The 22282-nt window shown below is 49.6% G+C and overlaps 8 protein-coding genes across 8 annotated transcripts; 4 read left to right on the plus strand and 4 right to left on the minus strand.

Moving 5' to 3' along the window:
- Positions 1–1916, plus strand: BGZ61DRAFT_350971 (cytochrome P450; the record flags this gene model as incomplete). Its single annotated transcript, XM_046240291.1, has 8 exons — positions 1–222; positions 276–312; positions 363–454; positions 505–589; positions 653–1160; positions 1212–1378; positions 1426–1811; positions 1866–1916. 8 exons carry the CDS (start codon positions 1–3, stop codon positions 1914–1916), a joined length of 1548 nt encoding a protein of 515 aa, XP_046105206.1.
- A 950-nt stretch (positions 1917–2866) lies between these two features.
- On the plus strand, positions 2867–4061 carry BGZ61DRAFT_418523 (uncharacterized protein). Its single transcript, XM_046243441.1, has 2 exons — positions 2867–3438; positions 3560–4061. Exons 1-2 carry the CDS (start codon positions 2986–2988, stop codon positions 3917–3919), a joined length of 813 nt encoding a protein of 270 aa, XP_046105207.1. The 5' UTR covers positions 2867–2985; the 3' UTR covers positions 3920–4061.
- A 514-nt stretch (positions 4062–4575) lies between these two features.
- BGZ61DRAFT_575936 (kinase-like domain-containing protein) lies at positions 4576–7239 on the minus strand (the record flags this gene model as incomplete). Its single annotated transcript, XM_046256206.1, has 1 exon — positions 4576–7239. The coding sequence occupies one exon, from the start codon at positions 7237–7239 to the stop codon at positions 4576–4578; it is 2664 nt and encodes an 887-aa protein (XP_046105208.1).
- A 643-nt stretch (positions 7240–7882) lies between these two features.
- BGZ61DRAFT_531516 (uncharacterized protein) lies at positions 7883–9105 on the minus strand (the record flags this gene model as incomplete). The annotated part of the gene is made up of 3 exons (XM_046253713.1): positions 7883–8314; positions 8376–8546; positions 8602–9105. 3 exons carry the CDS (start codon positions 9103–9105, stop codon positions 7883–7885), a joined length of 1107 nt encoding a protein of 368 aa, XP_046105209.1.
- Positions 9106–10154: 1049 nt separating this feature from the next.
- On the plus strand, positions 10155–14259 carry BGZ61DRAFT_575938 (uncharacterized protein; the record flags this gene model as incomplete). The annotated part of the gene is made up of 8 exons (XM_046256207.1): positions 10155–10186; positions 10244–10550; positions 10601–10814; positions 10860–10973; positions 11023–11127; positions 11173–11371; positions 11421–12038; positions 12087–14259. The coding sequence occupies 8 exons, from the start codon at positions 10155–10157 to the stop codon at positions 14167–14169; spliced, it is 3672 nt and encodes a 1223-aa protein (XP_046105210.1). The 3' UTR covers positions 14170–14259.
- Positions 14260–15291: 1032 nt separating this feature from the next.
- BGZ61DRAFT_388629 (Pyruvate/Phosphoenolpyruvate kinase-like domain-containing protein) lies at positions 15292–16642 on the minus strand. The gene is made up of 4 exons (XM_046242788.1): positions 16290–16642; positions 15833–16232; positions 15607–15768; positions 15292–15545 (listed from the first exon to the last, which is right to left on the minus strand). The coding sequence occupies exons 1-4, from the start codon at positions 16449–16451 to the stop codon at positions 15343–15345; spliced, it is 927 nt and encodes a 308-aa protein (XP_046105211.1). The 5' UTR covers positions 16452–16642; the 3' UTR covers positions 15292–15342.
- An 821-nt stretch (positions 16643–17463) lies between these two features.
- Positions 17464–20393, plus strand: BGZ61DRAFT_517008 (fungal-specific transcription factor domain-containing protein). Its single transcript, XM_046252313.1, has 9 exons — positions 17464–17642; positions 17714–17811; positions 17864–18280; positions 18332–18962; positions 19011–19108; positions 19159–19500; positions 19585–19665; positions 19725–19895; positions 19955–20393. Exons 1-9 carry the CDS (start codon positions 17571–17573, stop codon positions 20223–20225), a joined length of 2181 nt encoding a protein of 726 aa, XP_046105212.1. The 5' UTR covers positions 17464–17570; the 3' UTR covers positions 20226–20393.
- Positions 20394–20445: 52 nt separating this feature from the next.
- BGZ61DRAFT_350699 (pyridoxal phosphate-dependent transferase) lies at positions 20446–22249 on the minus strand (the record flags this gene model as incomplete). Its single annotated transcript, XM_046240259.1, has 6 exons — positions 20446–20508; positions 20567–21345; positions 21393–21484; positions 21538–21859; positions 21915–22091; positions 22141–22249. 6 exons carry the CDS (start codon positions 22247–22249, stop codon positions 20446–20448), a joined length of 1542 nt encoding a protein of 513 aa, XP_046105213.1.
- Between the last annotated feature and the right edge of the window lie 33 nt (positions 22250–22282).

Consider the following 22282-nt stretch of genomic DNA (forward strand, 5'->3'; position numbering starts at 1 on the left):
ATGGCGATAACCCAGTCTCTCACGGGCTTGATCCTAGATCACTTGCCCGTGTTATCTACTGCCGTGATTCTTTGCCTAGCTTCGGTTGTTGTACCACACATACTTCAAAGGGCCCAACTATGGAAGATTCCGATGATCGGGGAGGAGTTAGGCAGTACGGAAAAGAGGAGACAAGCGTACCTGGCCGGGGCTAGAAAGCTATACACCGAGGGGTATCGAAAGGTAAGGTTTTTGATGCAACAATTCTGCGATTCATCTAATTGATAATGTGTTAGTTCAAAGATGGCGCGTTCAGAATCACCACATCTCGAAGTATTCAGCCCAACCCCTTCAATAGCAAGGAATTATCTAACAGCTACTAGATTCCTCCATCGTGGTCTTATCTCCCGCATTTCTTCCGGAGCTCAAGAAGCTGCCGGATGCTATTGTCAGCATGGAAGCCGCTGTTGATGAGGTATGTTCGTGTCGACGATAGACGGTGCTTTTCTCACCCTTGTCACGCAGGCCATGGAAACCAAGTACACTCGAATCGACACATATGTACCGATCGTTCCACACACGATTAAGGCCAGTTTGACGCCGTCACTAGGTATGATACCCTTGAAATCCTTTTAGGTATTGGAAAACAGCGACATTGGCTTACAACCATCAGTTCACCTCAACCCCACAATCGCCCAAGAGGTTCGGGAAGCGTTGAGCCTCGAGATGCCGGCCGGACAAGATTGGACAGAGATCAACATCCACAGTATGCTTGTCCGAGTTGTGGCTATGGTATCTGGACGATTGTTCATTGGTCCCGAGCTTTGCCGAACTGAGAAGTATTTGGATGCCGCCATCAACTATACGATGGAGGTGATGGAAGCTCAGCGTGCAGTCCAACGTCTCCGCCCCTGGCAGCGCCCGTTTTTGGCCAACAGTCTTCCCCAAGTCAAGAAGCTCGAGCAGCGAATCAAGGAAGCTGATGCATTCATGTCGCCTGTTGTCAAACGCAGAGAAGAGGCTGCTAAGGATCCGGGTTTCGAGAAGCCGACTGACATGCTTCAGTGGATCATGGATGCGCGGGAGAAATTCCCCGACAAGAATAGCCGCAACATGGCCAAGGTTCAGCTCGGAATCAGTTTTGCTGCTATTCACACCACCACTCTGACTGCTACAAACGCGTCGGTTCTTCCCTACTCACTCGCCACGACCGTGGACTAACTCTCTTGCAGATTCTACGACGTCGCAGCCTCGCCTGAACTTGCGGCTGAGCTCCGCGAAGAGGCTCGGCAAGCTCTCGCAGAACATGATGGCGTTTTCACCAGCAACGCATTGCAGTCGATGAAGAAAATGGACAGCTTCCTGAAGGAGACGCTTCGTCTTCACCCCGCAACAATGGGTAAGAGAATCCGATGAGTGAAGCGACTTTCACTAACTGGCCATCAGCTTCCTTCCAGCGAAAGGTCCTGAAATCATTCACACTCTCCAATGGCCAGGTAATTCCAGCCGGCGTGACGATCGAGGTCCCAGCGGTTGCAGTCAACTCCGACCCCGAAGTGTTCCCCAAGGCCGATGAGATGGACCCACTGCGATTTTACAGACTCAGACAGGATGCCAAAGCCAGTGGTTCTGTGGAAGGCTCTGCTCTCAACCAGTTTGTGAGCGTTAGCCAAAACAGTCTCACCTTTGGCTATGGGCGCCACGCTTGTCCTGGCAGATTCTTCGCGGCGAACGAGATCAAGATGATCTTGGCCAATTTCCTTTTGCGCTACGAGATCAAGAATGTCATCGGCAGCACGAAGCGATATCCTAACATGGAGTTCGCTCACATGGTAAGCCAACCATTTCCGGACTCTCAAGGTGCTACGGCTAACATACTGGTGTAGTCTATCCCTGATCCAGCCAAGATGGTGTTGTTCCGAGATCTCAACAACTGAGGGATTGTAACATCAAGATTGTATGGAAGGGTTCAGGTGACTTCGGGAATCAAGGGAATTTGGATGGTGTAGAGTTATCAGGAATTGCGAAACATGGGACGGTTTTAAGCTATAGAATGTGTTACTGGAATGTCCAGAAGGCGGGTAGAATTTTTTTTGTTCAAATTTAGCTCAAGTCACGCATATTTGGAGGGTTTCTTTTTATAGGTTACTCAATATCATCAGATTGATCAAAGCCATGCAGTAGTTGCAAACAATCAGGGCACAGTAGCGCCACACCCAGTACGAGAAGATACAATAGGTCAAACAGTAAGGCTGCTAGACACTTTTAATTTACGCATATTGATTCCAGTAAATATGACTAGAATATGAGCCGATGCACTGTGTTGATGTACGGTATGTTAGTACATATGTTTTGCCCACACATTACGTCTCCTTCCATTTTTACCACGGTACAAATATTCCCCATACACAAGCTTATTACCTAGCTGGAACTATGACATCCCCGCAATTATCATTAAAATTCATTGAGAGATAGCCCGAGGGCCGGACTAATTTATAATATTAATATTATAGATTAAACATAAAGCTTCGGCGGATGCAGATGTGGCTCGTTCGGGGTGGGGCCGACCCAGGGGATTGCATCAACAACAGGCGGTCTCGAAACAATCCTGACTTCAAAGGGAAGCTCGGCACCGAGCCTCAACAAGGACAACGTTGGAAAAAAGATATGCTTCAATGCCGATAGGACCTCTACTACACCGCAGTTAATGGATAGCATAATGGGGGAATCAAGGCGCCATGGTGAGCTGACTTCGGCAGTCACCGATGATTCGGATGAAGCGGCCGGCCGTCATATGACTATGTCCATCTACAGAGTAAGTATAAATATGAGGCTGCAGAGAGGGGGGCCGAGTTTCTTTTAAGTAAGCTGTTCTCAGTGTGGACCAGTTTCTTGATCGGTCTTTGCTCCTCCATCTCAACCACGCAACTACTCTCGTCGTAATTGCGTCTACTTTCATCACTAAGCCTCTACCACAGGTCTATCCGGCCGCTGAAAATCGCAAAAATGGGACTCAACAGCTTCCTGAACTTCTATTCGCAGGCCATGGCTCGATCATGGCTGTTGAGCAACACCGCCATCCAATACTATTGTGCCTGCTGCGGCGCAACATCCGGCATCTTCTTTATCATGGCTTTCGCCGTTGCTGACTTCATACCTCCAACCAAGCCATCTTGGGACGCTGAGCAAGTAGCCCACTTTTACCAAGAACACACCACCCGAATTCGTGCAGGTGCTGCGATTCTTATGATAGCAGGCGGTTTCTATCTACCCTTCTCCACTGCGATATCCTACCAGATCCGCCGTGTTCCTCGGATACCCTATATAATTTACCAAGTGCAGCTGGCTTCAGCAGCCGCTGGTATCTGGACGTTCATGCTGCCTGGCATTGTCCTTGCGATTGCATCATACCGTCCCGACCGGCCAGTCGAAATTACTCATGCACTGAACGACTTCTTCGTAAGTAGTACTTGAGAGACTTTCCCAACGGCAAATTATCCCCACCTTGCCAAAAAGGCAGTGGTCTTGTCATCTATACTCCTCCCCAAAACGCCAAGTACTAACTCTGATACAATCACAGTGGCTCGTTGCATTGATGCCTTGGCCTACCTTCATGGTTCAAAACTTTGCCTTCGCCTACGCCATTATCGTCGACTCACGCAAGAAGCCTCTATTCCCCAAAGAGTTGGCCCTTGTGAATATAATAATGCCAATCATTTTCTCCTTTGCAACTGGAATTCACACCGAATATAAAGGGCCATTCGCTTATAATGGAGTCATCGCTTTTTACATCGTTGGTTTCACGTTTGTCGTGCAGCTCGTTGTTGACGGAATCTACCTGGCTCTCGCCGCTCGAGAGGAGGAGAGGAACGGTGAGGTGGACAAGGAGGACGTTGAGTCTCGTCGAGACCTCGACTTGAGTCCTGTTCAGGATGCATAAGTTAAGGTGTGGGAAGACCAAGGGAGTCGGCGGTATTCTGGGTATGCCGGGAGGAGTGCAAGGGATGAAGATTGGGTTGATAGTAAGGTTAAATAGTACTATTTGTTGGCGAGTTTACCTCTTAGTAGCCCTATTCTGGAAGAAAAGTTGCGATGATGCGTGATTAGTTGCTTAGTTTTCTCTAGAGCCTGAGAAGACAGTGCTTATGTCGGACGGGCGGTATAGTGTATGCTTTGTGCTTGGCGACAGATGCAGCTAAAATGCCGTCCTCGACGCCAATCTTGGCGACTTCTCCTAATTTTCTTGAATTTGTCTACACGTTCCCTGCATTGTTGGATAGGACCACATATAGAGAATAAGTATGTATTCGTTGTAAGTTCGCAATTAAGACATTGAGTTTACCTTTCCTTATTAATATTGCTCCACTGAGGTCTCACTGGAAAAAGCTGGTGCTTACGTTCTTGACACACCCTGGGGAACAGAGCGTGATGCCTCCTAAGTAGCTCACCTGCTGTCCTAGCACCCCCTTACTTCCTTAGCTCCTCCTCCGGTTTGGGAAATACGACCTTTTTGCTTAGCACAGAGATCTAGAAATAAATGAGATCATCAATCAGATACAACAGCCGTCGATTGGAAGTAAACAAAAGTGTTGTGTACTACTCCATCACAGTCAAGCCATTCTCAATAACACCCCCAACCAAGTTACCGGGCTTCCTCATTCCAAACTGCACATTGCTCGTGCTCTCAACATTCGCAAAGCCTTCCACTCCATTCTCCTTGCAATTGAAACGACAAAGCCTATCCACACATGCCATCCCAAGATGCCAACACACAGTCGCCTTACCAGCCACTGCCTCGCATTCAATGTCCAGATTCTCCCCTGTTGTTAATACCATTTTTAGTCTCCCTCCTCTTGTGGAACAACTGTCAACTTCCATGTAGACGAGTATGTCCACTTCTTTTGCCAGAGTTATTTCTCCATCCCGCACAACCCAACCGAAATTGCCCACCCGATCATTTACTGTTGCATGCCAGCTGACGGCAATGAAAGAAAAGTTTTCACCAGCTGTTCCAACAAGCCATCGGTGAGAGTACGCCGACTCACCCCAGTCGCGATTTCCCCAGCCATGATCTCTGAGCGATAATCCGTGAATGTCGTATTTGTGTCCAGAGAAGGTCAGCTGGCCAGTAACTCTGCCTGGGATGTCAAAATGAGCTGTCGAAAAGTCCTTCTCCATGCTCCCTCGTTTGGGAAAACAATCGACATTGGGTCCCGTATCACGATGGACAATCCTCGCGGTAATACCCTGTTCTGGTTCATCAATCGTCCAGATGTGGTCTCCGTTAATGTACTCGACCGAGCACGTATCATCGCCAGACCCGAAACCGCCATCCGCCAGTTTATCGGCCTCTCGCAATGAATTGGTCTGGACACGCTTAAAAATCCCGGCCGGTGTGACAATGTTTGTCCAGATGATAGCTTCTCCGCCGGCTGGCCTGTTGGGTTCATGGCCCAGTCGGTGAAAGCCCCCAATCTTATGCTCGTCATCCCACCAAACCAAAACGACGCTTTCCTGCCAATTTGGTGTCAGTCCTGGAGGTTGTCGAATTTTTGTGTCGTCACCACGAATCATGAAGGTGTTGGTTTGAGGGCCGTGGGCATCGGACTTTACAACTGGGTGACTCTCGACAAAAGGTTTTGTTGCGACTGGTTCGTCGAGCACATCGATTGAGGCCGCTGGCATAATGACCTCGTGGCTCGGGTGTTGGGAAGTAGACTCTAGGCCTATTCCCATAAACGCAGCTAGATATCCGTACTCGGTCAATAGAAATCGAATATCTTTACTGTCCCCAACGTCAAGATTCCGGTTGGCTCGATTGAAGGCCAACATGGTGCGCAATACCGCGTAGGCCTGTACGAAAGGGAAGTTCTCTTCGTGGATAGTGGGACCTCCGGCTTCCTTGTAATGGTCCAGGAACTTTTCCCATGAATAAGACTTGCTCAAGAGTGGCTGGATGTATGCCAGATCTTGTTCTGGACAGAGGAATTCGGCACATTCCCAGTCCAGAACCCCAGTAACATCCCCGTCAACTTGTAGGATATTGTGGATAGAAAAGTCTCCATGGCTGAGAACAGGTGTGCGGTCATCATCAGGTACATGGCTCTGTAGCCAGTGCAAGAGCCAGGTGAGAAATGGTGATGATAAATGCTCGACGTCTTTGGCATATGTTGCCCATGAGTCCAGACTTTTCCTGTATCGTTCCGAGATAGGCGTAAGTTTCACATCCTCAACTTCCTCGCCGATTGACTTGAAATACCCCGAAAACCTTTCTAGGGGATATGTGTGAAGTCGCGCCAGTAGTTGTGCCAGCTCCTTGGCGGTCTTTTCTTGGATCACCACGCTTCCTGTCCCAAGGTACATGCTTGGGATAACGCCTCGGAGTTTACTCATCGTAAAGAAAGGCGCATCCACACCATTTGGCACCGGACTTGCAAGGTCAAAAGGCCGAGGGCATGGGAAGTCTGTATTTGTGGATAGGTCATGCAGAAGCGCGAACTCCTCCTCGATGCGGAATGTGGAGCGCAGGATTATGGGAGCCATGTCTGCTTTGCGAATCACGATCTCGGATCGCTCCTCCACCTTCGATTCAGACGAGATGATCTCGCATGAGTATGTCTGTTTCCCGTGGCCCCCAGTCAGTCTTGAGAGGCTGGACACTTTGAGCGTGGGGTCGGATCTAGAAGCTTGAAGAAAAGATTCGAGGGCACTGGAAGAAATTCCGACGTCATCCTCCGCTTTGTGAGTCCCAGGGGTGGGCTTTGCAACAGACTTGGTGTCGCTCTTCTCGCTGTCTTTGTTGAATTTTGATTTCGTCGCTTCCTCCGTTGCCTTGATGTTCTGCTTGTAATAAGATGCTTCCCACTCGGCTGTGCGGCGTAATAATGAGGGTGTCTGTTGAAGCGAAGACTTGGCAAGCTCTTGGGACAAGGCCGCAATTCGATCTGTAATTTCTTCATATCGACGAGCTAGCTCGTCAAAGGGAGCGTCATCGGAAACATTTGCGACACTATTGACTTCTAGGCTCAAGGCTGCTCGTATGTCTGATTCGAGGGCGACGCCTTGCGCGAGGAGAGAGCGCAGCAATGGTCGCGTGCCACAATCGCCAGGCGCATATCGAGCCCAGAGCTCAGTAAGAAGCTTGATGAGAATGGTGCAACTGGCTTGGGCAGCGCTGTCGTTTGGAATATGCGGATATATGTCCCGCTGCAGAGTTTGAACGGAGAGTGCAAGAGTAAGTTGGGTGGGGTTGAGTCTCATTATGACGTCGTTGCTCCAATGGTTTTTTTCTATACTTAGGTGGAATATTTCAATTTTCAGATGTCGTGACAATGCTTATAAAGGCTCTGGTCATGATCCTTCTCCCGAGATCCGGTCAAGGAATTATAATACCTGATCACTCATCACACTACTTGTAATCGGGGTTGAACTCGACTCCCGGCCCGCGGGCGAGGTAGTATCCGACGGATAGCATGGAAACTGGCGGACCATGGGAACAGTAGTTCCCACAGAGGGGTTAACATGGTAATTTCCGGCGGGCCGAATAAAATCTATGAAACTAAAGTATTAAAGTACTACCCGGTTATAGGCGGCACTGGTTCTTCCGCCTCCCGTATCCCAAGCTATCAACGCGGACGTTCCGGAGCTTTAGGTGCCGGAGTTGTATTAACCATGGAAAACATTCTGAAGGCACGTGCTTAATTAAGCAACGCAGGCTTGATTTCTTCTATTGTCACAAGATGGGGTTCTCATGGTTCGATCTGTGCATCCTAAGGTGTCGGAGAAGATACAATCAGGACTGCAGCTAACGGAGCATTGTTTTCAAGCAAGAGATTGAAAGCGCTAGAATTCTAACACAGTAGAATTCTCGGGGATTTTAAACCCAGAAACTAACATGCAGTACCTATATTGCAAGATCAAGCCATTCGAACATACCCACTCCGTGATAGTTGTCTCCGCCCACCTTTCCGCCTTCGATTGAACCGAACCATTTAGCTAGGCCCTTGCCAATAGGCAAGCCAGGCGAATTGCCATGGCTAGTCAAATTGAACTCATATTTTCCGTGGATCCCTGCGTCAAAGGAAATGGTGACACCCAGAGGCTGTGGATCGAAGCCCTTCGGAGGATACTCAGCCCCGTTTCCCCAAGGGCGGACGAAGAGGCTGTCCTCGTCAAAGCTTGCAAGTATGATATTCCCATTCAGGGACAACCATGAATTCTTGAAGTATCCTCCCTCTTCCCCCTTGTAAGCTTCAATGGCGGTCCATACAAATGGGCCAACTTCGGCACTAATTGCATACCAGTTAAGCCAAGCAGGCAGGCTGCTGCCCCAGTTCTAGTCACCGCGTATTAGCAACAGTCGCGTCTAGTTCTCTTTCAGAGGAGAAAAGGCTTACATGGTCATGATAGCCACGGCCATCAGTAAATGAAACTTTCTTGTCTCCGACGGTTACATGGGCTATGGCCTTGCCAGATGGAGCTCCAATGGCCCAACCCATGCCTCCGATGTTCATCAGATCAGCTTCCGAGTCCTTAGCTAGACGGATAGCACTTCGGGGCTGTGCAGTCTGTTTCTCTCGTTAAAACAAAACTTGCACGAGGCCAAAAGGCTGGTAGACTTACCGAAGTCACGTCCACTACCCCGGTGATACCCTTGTCAGGCATATCAAACGATATGGTGAACTTGGATAGATCCGTTGCTCCGGCCCAGCCTGATCCTGTTCCCTCCCACAAACCTGTGGAGCCTTCACCAAATGTGTTTATGACGGCAGATTCGGCCGGGACTACCAAGTCCATTCCCTCGCCGTCAGCAAAGCGCGCGTGAAATATGAACCAGTTAGATGTCGGCAGGTCGAGACCGAAACGAGCCGGGTTCGAATTCATGAACCACACGGCGACTCCTTGATCTCCACTGCGGGAGGCTGCATCGAAGTACCACCATTCAAAATTGGTCGAGTTAATCAAGCTTGACTTGGGCCCATCCCAAGGCCCCTCGGATCCCTTGGTTATGTAGGAAGCCACTCCATCCTGGGGCTGAGGGGCTATGGAGAAAGTACGGGGAAACCAGCAATTGCGAGCAAAGCCAATGACGCATGTTGCGGCGCTGAGAACAGTTTGGCCTAGCATTTTGTTTGTTCAAATTTGTTCATTTCAATTTGTTCTTCGTAGGCCTGGCCGTGTTACTTGTTGCCGGTCGCACTCTTATATCATTGTGACTTGCTCGTTGATAGTGACGTATTTATCGCCTTCGCTCGCCCACCCTTATGGATGAATCTTCCGAGTTCCCTGGATGAGGGATTTCCTCTCTCCGAGCAGAGGTTACATTGCTTCTCAAAAGCGTTGCCGGAAACTCGTGCATCGGGACTCAATTATTCGAGTTCCCCGGTCTAGGAATGCCATCGTTCCCATTGGGCATTATTGTGCTCCTTGAAGACCTCACAAAATGATTGACATCTAAATTATGGGCAGCTAAAGGGAGACCGGATGCATGAGACTCCGCGGAAGCTCTGTGAATGCGGAGAAATCTCCAACCGGAAGTATGACAAGCCTCCACCCGGAGCACACCAACTGTTACAATTCAAGGCGATGTGTTCTGGCTATTCTAATTAGTGATAGTTCGGATCGAATTTCAGTCGGACTTCGAACGAAATGCCAAACAGAGGTTCCGCTCACACGGCTCAAGATACCTTGTGCAGCCGAGAGGAATATTGATGACCTGCGCTACACGGAAATCCATTCCCTTTTATTTTAACTTATCAAATAGTCTTATTTTGCCCCTTCTATTAAGTTTCTCAATCTTCACGCTATGTACACTTGTCCTGTCAGATAGTTCTTTCACCTTGCCGCATCCCCGTTGACCACCCGAATAGACCAAATCAGGTACCCTGTGCGACTACAGAACAAGGCGGGCGTAAATCGAGGCAATGCCGGATTGAATACTTACTTAACGGCCTTACTAAGCGCCAAGAACGGATGTGCCTAACGTTACAGTTGGGCACACTCACGTCCCAGAAGTAGCATGTATTCAGACGCTGCCTGACAACAAAAACTGAACTGATCTCTGATCCACTACATTCTCGTCCACTTCTCTCCTTGACGATAAAGGCGAAACCCGGTACATCGTCTGCTACCAATCCCGGCGACGAATTCAGTCATCGCGCGGACTCCCTGGAGAGATGGATGTTGCTAAGTCCCTCCGCCCCACGAAGTAATTCGGCTACCTTACCTCCGCTTTGGTCTTCCATCTAACAAGTCATCTACGCAGCGACGACCTCTGGGCCGCCGCCGTCGGCACGCTCGGGGAGGAATTGACATCTCAGATAGATTTCAATCAGGAGACAAAGCAAAATGCGCTAAGTGAGCTGCTCGCCGCGACTGAGGAAGCGAGGGCATGCCTGGTCGATAGGTCGTGGTCCTTCAAGCGGAAGAATGGCGAGAAGGTTATCGTCCGTGACGTTTTGGCCAAGGTGGCCAAATGGGTCTCTCACTTCAAGGAAGTAGGCGACATTACCGTGCAGTACGATCCAGTCCACGCTGCTCTGCCTTGGGCGGGTGTCCGATTCCTGTTGAATGTGAGCACGGTCTTTATCCATCCGAGGCGGTGACGTTAATATCTAAGCAGATCGCCGTCGGGGATTTGAACACGTACAATACGCTGCTCGAGAGCACCGCTGACATTGCAGAATACATTTGCCGAAATGCTCTAGTTGAAAGCCTGCTGAAGGACTCTTCATCACCCGCCGCAGATGAGCTGAGCCGTGCGTTGGTCAAGTTGTACGCAGCCATCCTGGGTTATCTCGCCAGGGCAAAATCATACTACAATCAGAATACTCTCAGTGAGTCCGCATATCGCTGTTATTATTAGATACTGATCCGGTCAGAGCGCGTTCTCAAACATGGAGTTCTTGCCCCGTCCGACTTGGAGTCAACTTTTACTGCCATTGGGAAAGCCCAGGAAGGCGTGGACCGTTGTTCTACCAACTTCAATTTACAAGGTCAGCCACTACTCATCATTAACAAGCACCTCTGCTCACACCACAGAAGCCCATCTGAAAATGCATGACGACGTCAAGCGCATGCTGAAGCATTTCGATGCTCCGGTAAACCGCTGGGACGAGGCTCTCAACGCCATCACGGACCAACTCGATGGTAAATCTCCGGTCCGGAATATCTTACTATTACTGACTCGCTCAGCGGAAAAAAGAGGGAAGATATTACATTGGATATCGCCTGAGCCCTACAGACAACACCACGAACAGTCGAAGAGTGAGGTCTTAGAGGGCACAGGAAAGTGGCTTCTCCAGGACCCAATATTCCTAAAGTGGAAGAATGAAAGCGCTTCGTCGATTCTATGGCTTCGCGGCATCCCAGGCTCCGGCAAGAGCAAGCTGACGTACGTAAGGAACAACTTGGGATATTCCGATCTAATTGTAAAACTACAGGTCCACTGTTGTTGAGGACGCCCAGCATGCTTTCCGAAGAAACCAGACCCCAGCTCCAGTGTATTTCTACTGTTCCCGCAACCCGGCCGAGCCTGGACGCTCTGATCCCTCCATGATACTGGCCAGTATTGCGAGACAGTTGTCGACTCCTCAAATCGGAGGATCAATTCTCGAAACGACAGTCGAGGCGTACAAACAACGGGCCGCTGACGCCTTCGCAGCTGGGCCGCTTTGTCTTGGCGAAAGCAAAGACCTGGTCCTCAAACTACTTGACCGATACAAGGACGCAACAATGACGGTTGTAATTGACGCCCTAGACGAATGCAACGAGGCGGCTCGAGGTATGCTTCTGGATCCGCTGGAAGAGCTCCTCAAGGCCTCTCCATGCCTGTTAAAGATTTTCGTGTCAAGCCGGAATGATCAAGACATTGTCTTTAAACTGGTCGACTACCCCAACTTGGACCTCTCATCTAATCATAACTCGGCCGACATCGGCCTGTTCGTACATTCGGAGACAAAACGCCTCGTCAACAATGGGTCTCTGCTGCGGTTCAGTATGAGAAAGGAAGAATTGCAAAACAAAATCATCCACGAGCTCACATCCAATGCGGATGAGATGTGAGTTTTCACCGTATCAGCGTGGTCGCAGACAGCTAACAAAATCAGGTTCCGCTGGGCCAGCCTACAACTACAGGCACTTCAACAGCATCGCACTGACGAGGCGATTCTTGAGAGACTTGGACGGCTACCCAGGACATTGGCAGAGCTATACAAAGAGGTTCTTTCCAAAATCGAAAATTTCGAGGCCACGGCAGACAGACGAGTAGCTAGGAATGCTCTCAGCTGGATGCTCTGTAGCCGGAAACGACTCCGATCGGACGACTTTCTAGTCGCTGTGTCCCTCACTCGGGATCGATCCACCTTCACAATCTCGAGAGACCAGCTCTTAGGCCTGTGCTGCAACCTAGTTGATTTCGATTCCGCCCTTAACATGTTTCGGTTCTCTCACTTATCAGTCAGAGAGTTCCTCGAAGATCAGGAGATGTATAGGGCGGCATCCGTGAACGCAATCGTCGCAGAAGCCTGTCTTTCTCACATCATGGGAGTAACAGCCGAGATTGCACCACCAACCCCGCTTCTGAAGTACTCATCCTATTTCTGGGCAGCACATGCACAAGAAGCCGCTGAGCAAAGGCAAATACGACTTCGCGATGTTCTACCTAAGTTTTTATCTGGAGAGCAGGATCGATCTTCCCACTTTTGCCGGTGGCATAGGTGGGTTGAGAGATTCGATTCAAGGACCCTTCACAGAGACTGGGAAACTACGACCAAGCTCGGGGCTTCCAGAGCCGATATACCTTCGATTCTCCTCGTAGTCTGTGCGTTCAACTTATACGGTGTTCTCAGCCCGGGACAGTGGAGACAGCTAGCGCAAAGAAAGCCCCGAAACAAAGATGGCGCCACACACCAAGAAGTTGCGGTCTGCTACGGTGGCCCTGAACTTCTTGAATGGCATTTCACCAACAAAATTCGTTTTCAGATAACCGACGAAACCGTGCAAGCTGCGGCTAAGAACATGCATAACGGCGTAGAGGTGATGGCGCTGCTTCTCAACAAGTGCGAGACCGAGATCCAGATCACAAAGGACATCATCAGAGCTGCAGCTGGAAACTGGACTAGTGGTGGGAAGGTAATGGCACTGCTCCTCGACAAGCGCGGGGCCGAGATGCAGATTACTGGGGACATCGTTATGACAATCGCAAGGGATTTCGATGAAGCTGTATTTAGCATCCTTCTCGACAAGTGTGGGGCTGAGATCCAGATTACTGAAGATATCATTAAAGCTGCAGCTAGGAACTGGCTTTATGGAGGGGAGGTAATGACGCTGCTTCTCGACAAGTGCGGGCCTGAGATCCAGATCACTCAAGATGTCGTTAAAGCTGCAGCTGGGAACGAGGACGTAATGGCGCTGCTTCTCGATAAGCGCGGGGCCGATATCCAGATCACCGAGGACGTCCTCAAGGCCACGGTTGGGAACGAGAGATGCGGGAAGGTTGTGGCTTTATTTTTGGAAAAACGCAGGAGCGAAACCATTGCGGCCATTACGGACAACGTGTGTTTCACTGCAGCTGCTTCCGGGAATGTGGACACTCTTCGTTTGCTTTGCCGTCTGATTCCGCCTGAGACTGTCGACCCGAGTTGGAATTCTATTGCTAGTTTCTATCGCGCAGCAGAGCGTGGCGATGTGGACCGAATCGAACAACTACTCCAGGAACCAATCCCAAAAGACACAAAAAACAGCCGAGGTCAAACTCCTCTCTGGATTGCCGCATTCAAAAGGCGAACGGACATTGTGAAAATCCTTGCACGAGAAAAAAACATCGATGTCGACTCCTTATCCGCCTCTGGTCAGTCTCCGATTTTTTGGCCATCCGCTTATGGTTATGAGGATATCGTCGGCATCCTCTTGTCCGTTGGAGCGAAACCACATTTTATTGATGATTATGGGCGAACTGCTGTCTCTATGGCGAGACAGAGCGGACATGAAAGAATCGTCCGCGTTCTCCTCGACGCACAATCGGCAAAGCGCCGTGAAAGCGTTTCAGCTGGAAAGAAGCTTCGGTGGGGACGATTATCACTCTCTGCTTCCCTGATCTTCCTGGGTTTTATCCTTTATCAAATAGGATGGATCGGTGGGAAAAGCTTGTTGACGGGTGGAATGTCTTATCCCTCTTCTCTATCTATTTAGGTAGAAGCCAACTATTTATCCAGGGCCGTGATCACACCCTCGAGATGCTGAGGACACCGGTCCTGAGACCGGATTCCTAGGGATCCGGGACTTTGAGACATATACATGAGGGCTCAGGAACACTGCTCACACCCAGACGCTTTGCAGCGTGAACTGAAAGAACGCAAACGAGCTGGCAGAAGTTGGACCTAGCGGGGCAATCACCACTCTTTGCTATGATGTGTTCGGAGGCTTCTGAGCCGATCGTATGTGGCTTTACCCTTCTTGAAAGATATGTCGCTAACTCTGAAAGGCGGGACACAGGAAGACAAGACAGCATCATCCTCAAGGTGGTGGCGACAAGCGTCCTGGAGCGTTCAGACAAGGCTGTTGATATCTGCCCTCGCCTCACCGATACTGCAGAATGGGCTGTCAGGTCTGGCTGTTCATTCGACATGCGCCAGATTGTGAACTCAAAAACCAGACAATTTCTAGAGTGGTTTGATGCTTTCGAGAAGGGGAGTTAGTCTTCTTTGGGCTCAGATGCCGCTGGGCCTCTGGATTTAGCGCGGTGCGGTGCGCTGAACGCTGGCTGTTGTAGGCTGTGCCAGGTGCTGTAAGGGTGCTTTAGTGATGTTGATTTGGCGTTGAGGGCTGGTAGGCAAGGTGCACTTGGGGCTGATTGCGGGAGGGGTGCTGGCTGTAGGGTTGCTCAGAAGCTATCTACTCTCTCGAAGATTCACATCTGCTTCGCTTGTCGTTACGGGACCTATAAATGCCCAAGAAAGATCCACGCTCAACTTGGCAGGTAAACGGTCTTCCTTCTTGGTGGTCCCGGATACGAGCGCTGTTTGCTGGGAGTTGGAAGCTTCCTGTGATTGCGGATCAGGGATTGTTCATAGGGTCCATGTATGGAAATCGGACGCCGCTGTTACGGACTGTAGAGTTACAAAGATATTCCCTTGTCAGCACGATACTTGATAAAGGAGCGACCCCAGACTTTCGAGGCAGTCATGGTTGGTCGCCGTTATCCGCGGCCAAGAAGAAACAAGACGAGCGACTTATCAAATTGCTGGAGGCCTGATGGAAGTTTTCTACTACTTAACTTCATCTATACGTAGATTGCTCAGAGCTCGAGCTGTGATTGCGAGTGCGCGTGTTGTGAAATTCCACCAACTTTCGGTCTATCACACTCTATTTTGTCGTTGGCTTTGCAAGGCCATCCCTCACACCACTTGCATGGATACCATTCGTCTTGCTACCGTTTGATTCAGTGACAGGCGTCTTTTGAATAAGACCCTTCAGCTTCCCCATCTCCGTTGACATCCAGGCTGTCACAGCGACAATATCAGCACCACAGTTCACGAAATGAAACCCTTGCTTATATCTCTGAGCAGCTGTCAAGTAAAATTAGCTCCACAGACAAAAGCATTGCTGATGGCAAATGACGTTACGTACCAATCTCTGCACTCAGTGCAAAATGGCCTGCGTATTTTCCTGCATCGAGTGTAGCCTGAAGTATCCTTTCGGTTGCCTGCTGGACTTCTGGTATCGAAGCATGGTCAAATGCAAAATATCCCATGGAGGAAGCGAGGTCGTTGGGGCCAATAAAGAGCATGTCTGCACAGAAGCCACGAATGTCAGTAACGGGCACTTATAAGTAGGATGTTCTTCAAGAAATTACCAATTCCTTCGACTTTAGCAATTTCTTCCACGTTTTCAACAGCTTTCCGAGATTCAATCTGAACGCATATCATGACGTTGTCGTTTGCTCTCAACAAGTAGTCCCGTCCGGTTTGGTTAAAGGCTGCAGGTGCAAACATTGCGCCGGCGCCTCGCAATCCTTGTGGCCAGTTATCCGATGGGTATTTTGTAGCTCGTACTATATCCTCCGCCTGCTCTTTAGTCTCACACATCGGCACCATGATAGCGTGAGCGCCTGCATCTAGCACTCGCTTTATCATCCATGGCTCGCTTCCAGGCACTCTGACTATCGGGGACGCTCCACTTGAGGAGATTGCCCCAACCTGGAGGTACATATTATGGTCGTCGATGTTTCCATGCTCGCAGTCTATGAGAACCCACTACGCAGTAATTTGTCAGTAGGTCGAGGATTTTTGGCATTAATCGAGAGCACCCACGTCTTCTCCCAGCGCCGCAATCGTCCTTGCAAGTGTGTATCCTGGGAATTCGAGCCATTGCCCTACACTCGGCCCACGACGCTCCTTTGCACGCTCTAGCGACTCTCGTAGTCGGGTTTTCCCTGAAGGGTTGACGACTGGTGAGGCAATCTGATTCGACATGTTTGGGGTTTGGGCTTGGTGTACTGATGATTCCAGGACTGAGCTGATGTACCTTCAGGCAGATTTCATGGGGTTCCAATCATTCTTGGCAGCGGCTCGTAGTACAACTGTTAGTAGTGAATGCGGCTGTATGAATATTTTATACCACATGCTAAGTAGCGGTTATCATGGCCATTCCCACCGGCTAGGACAGGTGTATTGTGCTTCCACCCTCTCAAAGCGACGCCGGCCGGAGCTCGGGCCGGATGGACATGCACCATCCGCTGTCGGATGAGATCCGCATCAGTTACGTAACGGCCAGAGAGGGGCAAATGATTAGAGCAAGCCAGCGGGCGTACATCGACCCACCATGTAGATAGGAACAACTTCAGGAATCCGATAGAAATGTTGGACGTGTGCGACATAATTTTCACCCGGAAATCCGAATTTGTAATCCACGACATGAAAATAATTACAATCTTTGGTAGACTGTCCCTTGCTGGTTGATGGCGAAGGCTCAACACATGGGCGCAATTGGTGAGGTATCGAGCAGCCTGGAACACTGGACCGAGTTTCGACTACCAACAGAACCAGTGTATCAACCAGCAAAATATGTAGACTGGCAAGAATGTTGGTTGACGAAATAAAAGGCTAATTACAGCAAAGAAGACCCATTTCAAGGTATCTAGAAACGCGATGAATTGGGATGTTTATTATAAATTAGGCCAACACCTGGCATTCAGACCGGGTCAAGACTAACGGTAAAGCACACTACATCAGAAGACCTCCCTTCTATCAAGTGCCATTTGCCTACCACATCATGACGCAAACCTCAAGATGTCTGGGTTGTATCAGCCAGTAGGGTATCGCCTTCCCCCATGGCACAGTGACTTAAATATGGCGAGTCAGGTTAGCATGATAAGGCGATGCCTCCACTCACTGAACGAGCCCTGCCCGTGCTAGCCTGTTAACTCCGCATCTCGGTGTCCCTCTGACACTCCACCCGGCCACCGACGGTTAAACGTGACACATTCATGATTTCCATGAAGACCGCAAGAGCTGTGACTCTATCTTGCGATTCAATTTTGGTGCTGACAATCGCATTACTTTCTACCGAGTTTGTATCCATTGCACCTCACAATGCCCAAGGAGCCAGGCGACACCGCGCCGGCTAGGGTGTGGCAAGCATGTGTAGCTTGCCGTCGCAAGAAAGTGAGTTTTCGCAATTCCTCGACTCTTGCACTGGGAATTTTGGACCGCAACTCACATATATGGCCGTGTAGGTGAAATGCGATGGCAATAATCCGTGCCATAACTGCAGTTCTCGAGAGGCAACGTGTGAATACCCAGGAAGCAACGACAACGCCTCGACCAGCCGAAAGCAAGCAACTCATAGCGAATCTCCTTGTTGTACAGTCACTAATTATTCACAGCTATGGAATGATGTTGGAGGCTCGATGCCAGCAGTTAGACATATTTTGCCACAGACTCGAAGGCTTAGTTGCTCAACTTGTTGGGGTGATTGAGTCACTGCCAACGGATAAAATCCCATCGCCTCACGGAACGGCCGATGAGGAGCTACAGCAAGCTGCTCAGGCCTTACAATCACTGCCAGGACCTAGAGATGTTGCACCCACAGTTTTAGATGCGCACTTGGAAGTCGACACGCCGTCGGAAGTAGAATGCATTCTCTCGCCTGCATTGGGTGCCGATACTGATGCCCCTGCTCCACTGAGCGTCGACGAAGAGATCGAGGATGAATTGAGCGAATCAAACGGACAGAATACATCAGATGACCCTACTGTTGGGAGGTTTGGCTCGCTTGTTACTGATTCATATGGCGCGTTGAGGTAAGCTTTAATTCTGTGAATGCCGAAGTTCCAAGCTGACCATAGACGCAGATTCATCGGAGGCGCTACCAACAACATGCTGGTCGAAGCAGTCCAAAGCATTACGCCAGGACAATCCTTGGAATCAGAGTCTCCTGTATACGGCGGCAATAAAAAGGACCCCCTAGCTTGGGGAGATGCCAACCCCCCGTTCGAGATCCCATTCTTCGTCCATGGACAGAAATGGCGCGAGTTGCCGTATTTACCAAAGCCCGAGCAACTGAGCCGCCCGCCTCAATACGTGGCCGACGTTCTCGTTGGACTTTATTTTGACCAGTTTCACTACACCTTTCCAGTTCTATACAAACCTCACTTTATGGCACAGTACAAGCGAATGAACTCGACACGAACGGAGAAGGCACCCGATAAAAGGTTCCTGTCCGTCTTTTTTGCAGTTTGTGCGTGCGCCTCAAGCTTGATCCCTTCTGACGGGAATCCTTCCCGATTTTCTGGTTTGGATTATTACGAGAAAGCACTTCTTTTGCACTTCACGATGAATGGAGAGGCAAGCCTTGAACGAGTCCAATGCCTAGCGCTTCTGTCGATGTGCTGCGCTGGGTGGAACACGTTGTCAACGAGCTGGCATTTTGCAGGACAGGCAGTGCGAGCGGCGCAGGATCTTGGCATGCACCTCAGCGGTCTCGTGAGTAATTCCGATGCCAAGTATCTGATGGCGGACTTATTTAATTAGATGCCAACGCGAGATAAATCTTCCACGCACTCGCCGCCGAACATGCTGAAGCAGGAAATATCAAGACGTGTATGGTGGAGCATATACTGCATTGACAGGTATTGACCATATTTGCCCACGACTTCTCCTACTGGCCTAACCATTTTAGGGTTATTTCTATTTGCCTCGGGCGACCTATGGCGGCCCATGACACAGACTGGCGCTGCGCATTGCCTATGGGTGTTGCTGATGATGAACTTGAAGGCGCGTGTGGGCGCCCAGAAATCTTGACTCATCGACAAGCTTCAACATTGCCACTCTCGGGCTTTTTAGCGTTTGCTCGACTGTGCCACATATCAGGCAAAATCCAGAGCCTTCATTCGCCATCTCGGATGGCTGACCTTGGTACTCCAGAGGGGGCAAAGCGGCACATGAAATCGGTTGCGAAGCTAGACAAGTCTCTGAACGAGTGGTTGACGAGTTTGCCAGATGAAATCCGCTTCTCTGCGAAGTACGTCCCTATGTGCCATTCCACCCTTATCTGTGATGCCTAGTCAACCCCAAATCCGTGTTATTTGCTGACATCGATGAATAGCACCCTAGAACGTGGCCCAAACCTGACTATGTGCGTCATATTGTTCATAGTGCACGCTGGGTCACTCTTAAACTTATACAGGTCAGCACGACTCCCATACCTAGCCACATGAGAATTTGGTGACTAAAGCTCGGATGTAGAACACTAGCCCGTGATGTGGATTCCTCGATGATAGACATCGATCCTCTGCCACATTGTATAAGTGCTGCTCGTAGTTGCATCAACGCGGCAGAACTTGTACGTGAGTTGGTCCCGCCATCTCACCACTTGGCATTTTGTGTTCATTATTTGACTTTGTCAGGTCTAACTCTGTGGGTTGATCAATACGGACTCCCAATTTCCCCCGCTGAAGCTAATTAAAGTGAACTAGGCTGTTGATGCAAGAAGAACCTTGCACAGAGATCGAAGAGGATATTGAGAAATGCATCCGATTCTTAAAAGAACTTGAAGCGACATGGACTGGGGCAGCAAGGGGCAGAACAATAATTGAACAATTACAGAAATACCCCAGGAGGAACATGCAGAACTCAGTGGAGCGTTGGCAGATCTCTGACGCGTTTGCAATGTTCCAGATGCCAGACTTTGAACTGCCAGATTTTGAACCTTCCGGGACGGAATTCCTTGATACTTGGGGTTCATAGTCAATAACTAACATGAATGTGTATTACTCAACTACGATTTCTATCGCTTTTTCTAGCCAACCGTCGAGAACATTATACAGTTCCGGGATTGGTTGAGGCATCTCAGACCAGGTATCATAAATCGGTTGAGTGTCTTATCAACATTTGGCTAATGTGTGAAGGTACGGGAATGGATGTAAATTTTGTCTGCGTTGCCTCAATGAATGGCCATAGCAGCCTTTTATTCCCAGTATTTAGATATCACCATCCGCACTCGCTCCACGCCGGAGTGGATCTGCTCCTCCTGTGTTTCGAAAAGTCAGTCTATAGTTCATTGGGCCACTCTAAATTTTCTGACTTACCGACGGTGTTGCAAATGAGAAACGGAAGTGCGCTGTACGGGGTTCTGCTCCTCGTGCCTTGGTAGTGACCTTGTCCGCCCCTTGCCAAGGGTGATAGTACGATCCCGGTGTCAATAAAACCAGCTCTGTAGCCCAGGCTTTCCATAACTCGTCAGCGAAGGTTTGCTCCGGGTCCTCGACTGACTTGCTTTCGATCTCTGAAAAACGCTTTACATCCTGAAAGTAGAACTTGGTCCACACAAACATTCCAGCCTCAGGATCCACAAAGCTGAAAACAGGTCGCAACCCTCCATCGGCCTTACTCTCTATGCACACCACTAGTCCCTGTGCTTTGGGTAGAGGCGACTCCGCAGCGGGCAGAACAGTGAAGTTGGCATAGAATGCATCTAGCAGCCAGTTCCGCCGGGTCTGGTACTGGAATTGCAGGTTTTGCAGCCACGTCAGATATCCATCGATGCCCCAGCGGTTCAAAAGACTGAGCACAAATGCCTCACTGAGGCCAGCAGGATCTTGCGTTTCCACTTCGGAGGCTCGAAGTAAACGTTCGATGAAAACCGGATTCGCAATGAAGTACCCCATGCGCAAACCAGGAAATATGGTCTTCGAGAAAGACTCGAGGCGAATCACTCGACCTTGGGTATCCATTGAGAGGAATGAAGGAACAAGAGATTTCAGAAAGTCACTTGTTGCCTTGGGTTGGAAAACTGCTTTACCAGACAAGGGCTGGTATCCTGGATACTGCAGGAAGTAATAGGGGTCATCCTCGACAATGATCAGGTCTGGTTTATGTCAGTAGTGTTCACATGAAAGGTAGGCAAGAAATTACCAAACTCAACGCAGAGATCATAGATCTCTCTTCTTCTTTGTGCTGATATGGTGACTCCAGTAGGGTTTGAGCCGACCGAAACTAGATAAATCCTACCACATATTAGCCTAACTGACCATTGGGGTGAGGACGGTAATCTACTCACACTTTAGGTCTCTTTGCTCCCCTGCTCTTTGCGTCCCAGGTTGTGAGCAAGTCCCGCAGCTTATTTGACTGGATTCCCTCGGTATCTGCCGACACAGATACTGCCTTGATTCCCAACGGAATCCAAAGTGCTTGTGCAGATGGATACGTGAATTCTTCAACAATTACTATATCATCATCTTCGCAAAGCAAACCGACAACCTTTGCCCAAGCATTTGTGTTTCCTATGTGTAAAACGGAATCATACTTGCATGGTGGTGCATGTACTTTTTCCGTCAGTTCCTTACAGAGCTCAATTAATTGACGATTGCCAGATCCAGAGCCTGGACTACGCTGTCAGCGCGGGTGTTCCTTAAATATCATCGCAACGTTCCATACCGTACTGCAAAAATTGAGTCAGGTCGAGGTCGCCGGGAGATGATCCCCGACCGACCGTTAGACTAAGCGGGTCTACCACCGCGCTTCCGACCTTTCGGTCATTCGATAAAGAAGCCGATGGTGTAAGGCAATCGAACTTCACTTGCTCAAGTGGGAAGAGTGATGGATGCGGAAGTCCTGCATAAACCCTCAGCCCCGCATGTGATTGAATGGTTGTCAAACTCACCCCCTGCCAAGCTAACCATGCCATCATATCCCATAAACTTGATAATATCTTTCAAAGGCGACGGATGCCGAGCCTTGCTTTTAGAGTTGATGTGGTGTGATAAGTCCATCGGCGCGTGGTGGTGATTGATGCTGCCCATTTT

The sequence above is a fragment of the Ilyonectria robusta genome (assembly GCF_021365365.1).
Source record: "Ilyonectria robusta strain PMI_751 chromosome Unknown BGZ61scaffold_8, whole genome shotgun sequence".
Lineage (NCBI taxonomy): Eukaryota > Fungi > Ascomycota > Sordariomycetes > Hypocreales > Nectriaceae > Ilyonectria > Ilyonectria robusta.

What these genes read in the sequence shown, in the direction of transcription:
- BGZ61DRAFT_388629 (XM_046242788.1), bottom strand. Translation starts at nt 16,451, where the DNA reads ATGTCGAATCAGATTGCCTCACCAGTCGTCAACCCTTCAGGGAAAACC. An exon ending in TGCTAAAGTCGAAGGAATTG is followed by an intron (nt 15,769 to 15,832) that starts GTAATTTCTTGA and finishes GCTTCTGTGCAG; the next exon opens with ACATGCTCTTTATTGGCCCC. An exon ending in TGCACTGAGTGCAGAGATTG is followed by an intron (nt 15,546 to 15,606) that starts GTACGTAACGTC and finishes TTTACTTGACAG; the next exon opens with CTGCTCAGAGATATAAGCAA.
- BGZ61DRAFT_517008 (XM_046252313.1), top strand. Translation starts at nt 17,571, where the DNA reads ATGCCCAAGGAGCCAGGCGACACCGCGCCGGCTAGGGTGTGGCAAGCA. An exon ending in TAGCTTGCCGTCGCAAGAAA is followed by an intron (nt 17,643 to 17,713) that starts GTGAGTTTTCGC and finishes ATGGCCGTGTAG; the next exon opens with GTGAAATGCGATGGCAATAA. An exon ending in GCATGCACCTCAGCGGTCTC is followed by an intron (nt 18,963 to 19,010) that starts GTGAGTAATTCC and finishes TTATTTAATTAG; the next exon opens with ATGCCAACGCGAGATAAATC.
- BGZ61DRAFT_418523 (XM_046243441.1), top strand. Translation starts at nt 2,986, where the DNA reads ATGGGACTCAACAGCTTCCTGAACTTCTATTCGCAGGCCATGGCTCGA. An exon ending in ATGCACTGAACGACTTCTTC is followed by an intron (nt 3,439 to 3,559) that starts GTAAGTAGTACT and finishes ATACAATCACAG; the next exon opens with TGGCTCGTTGCATTGATGCC.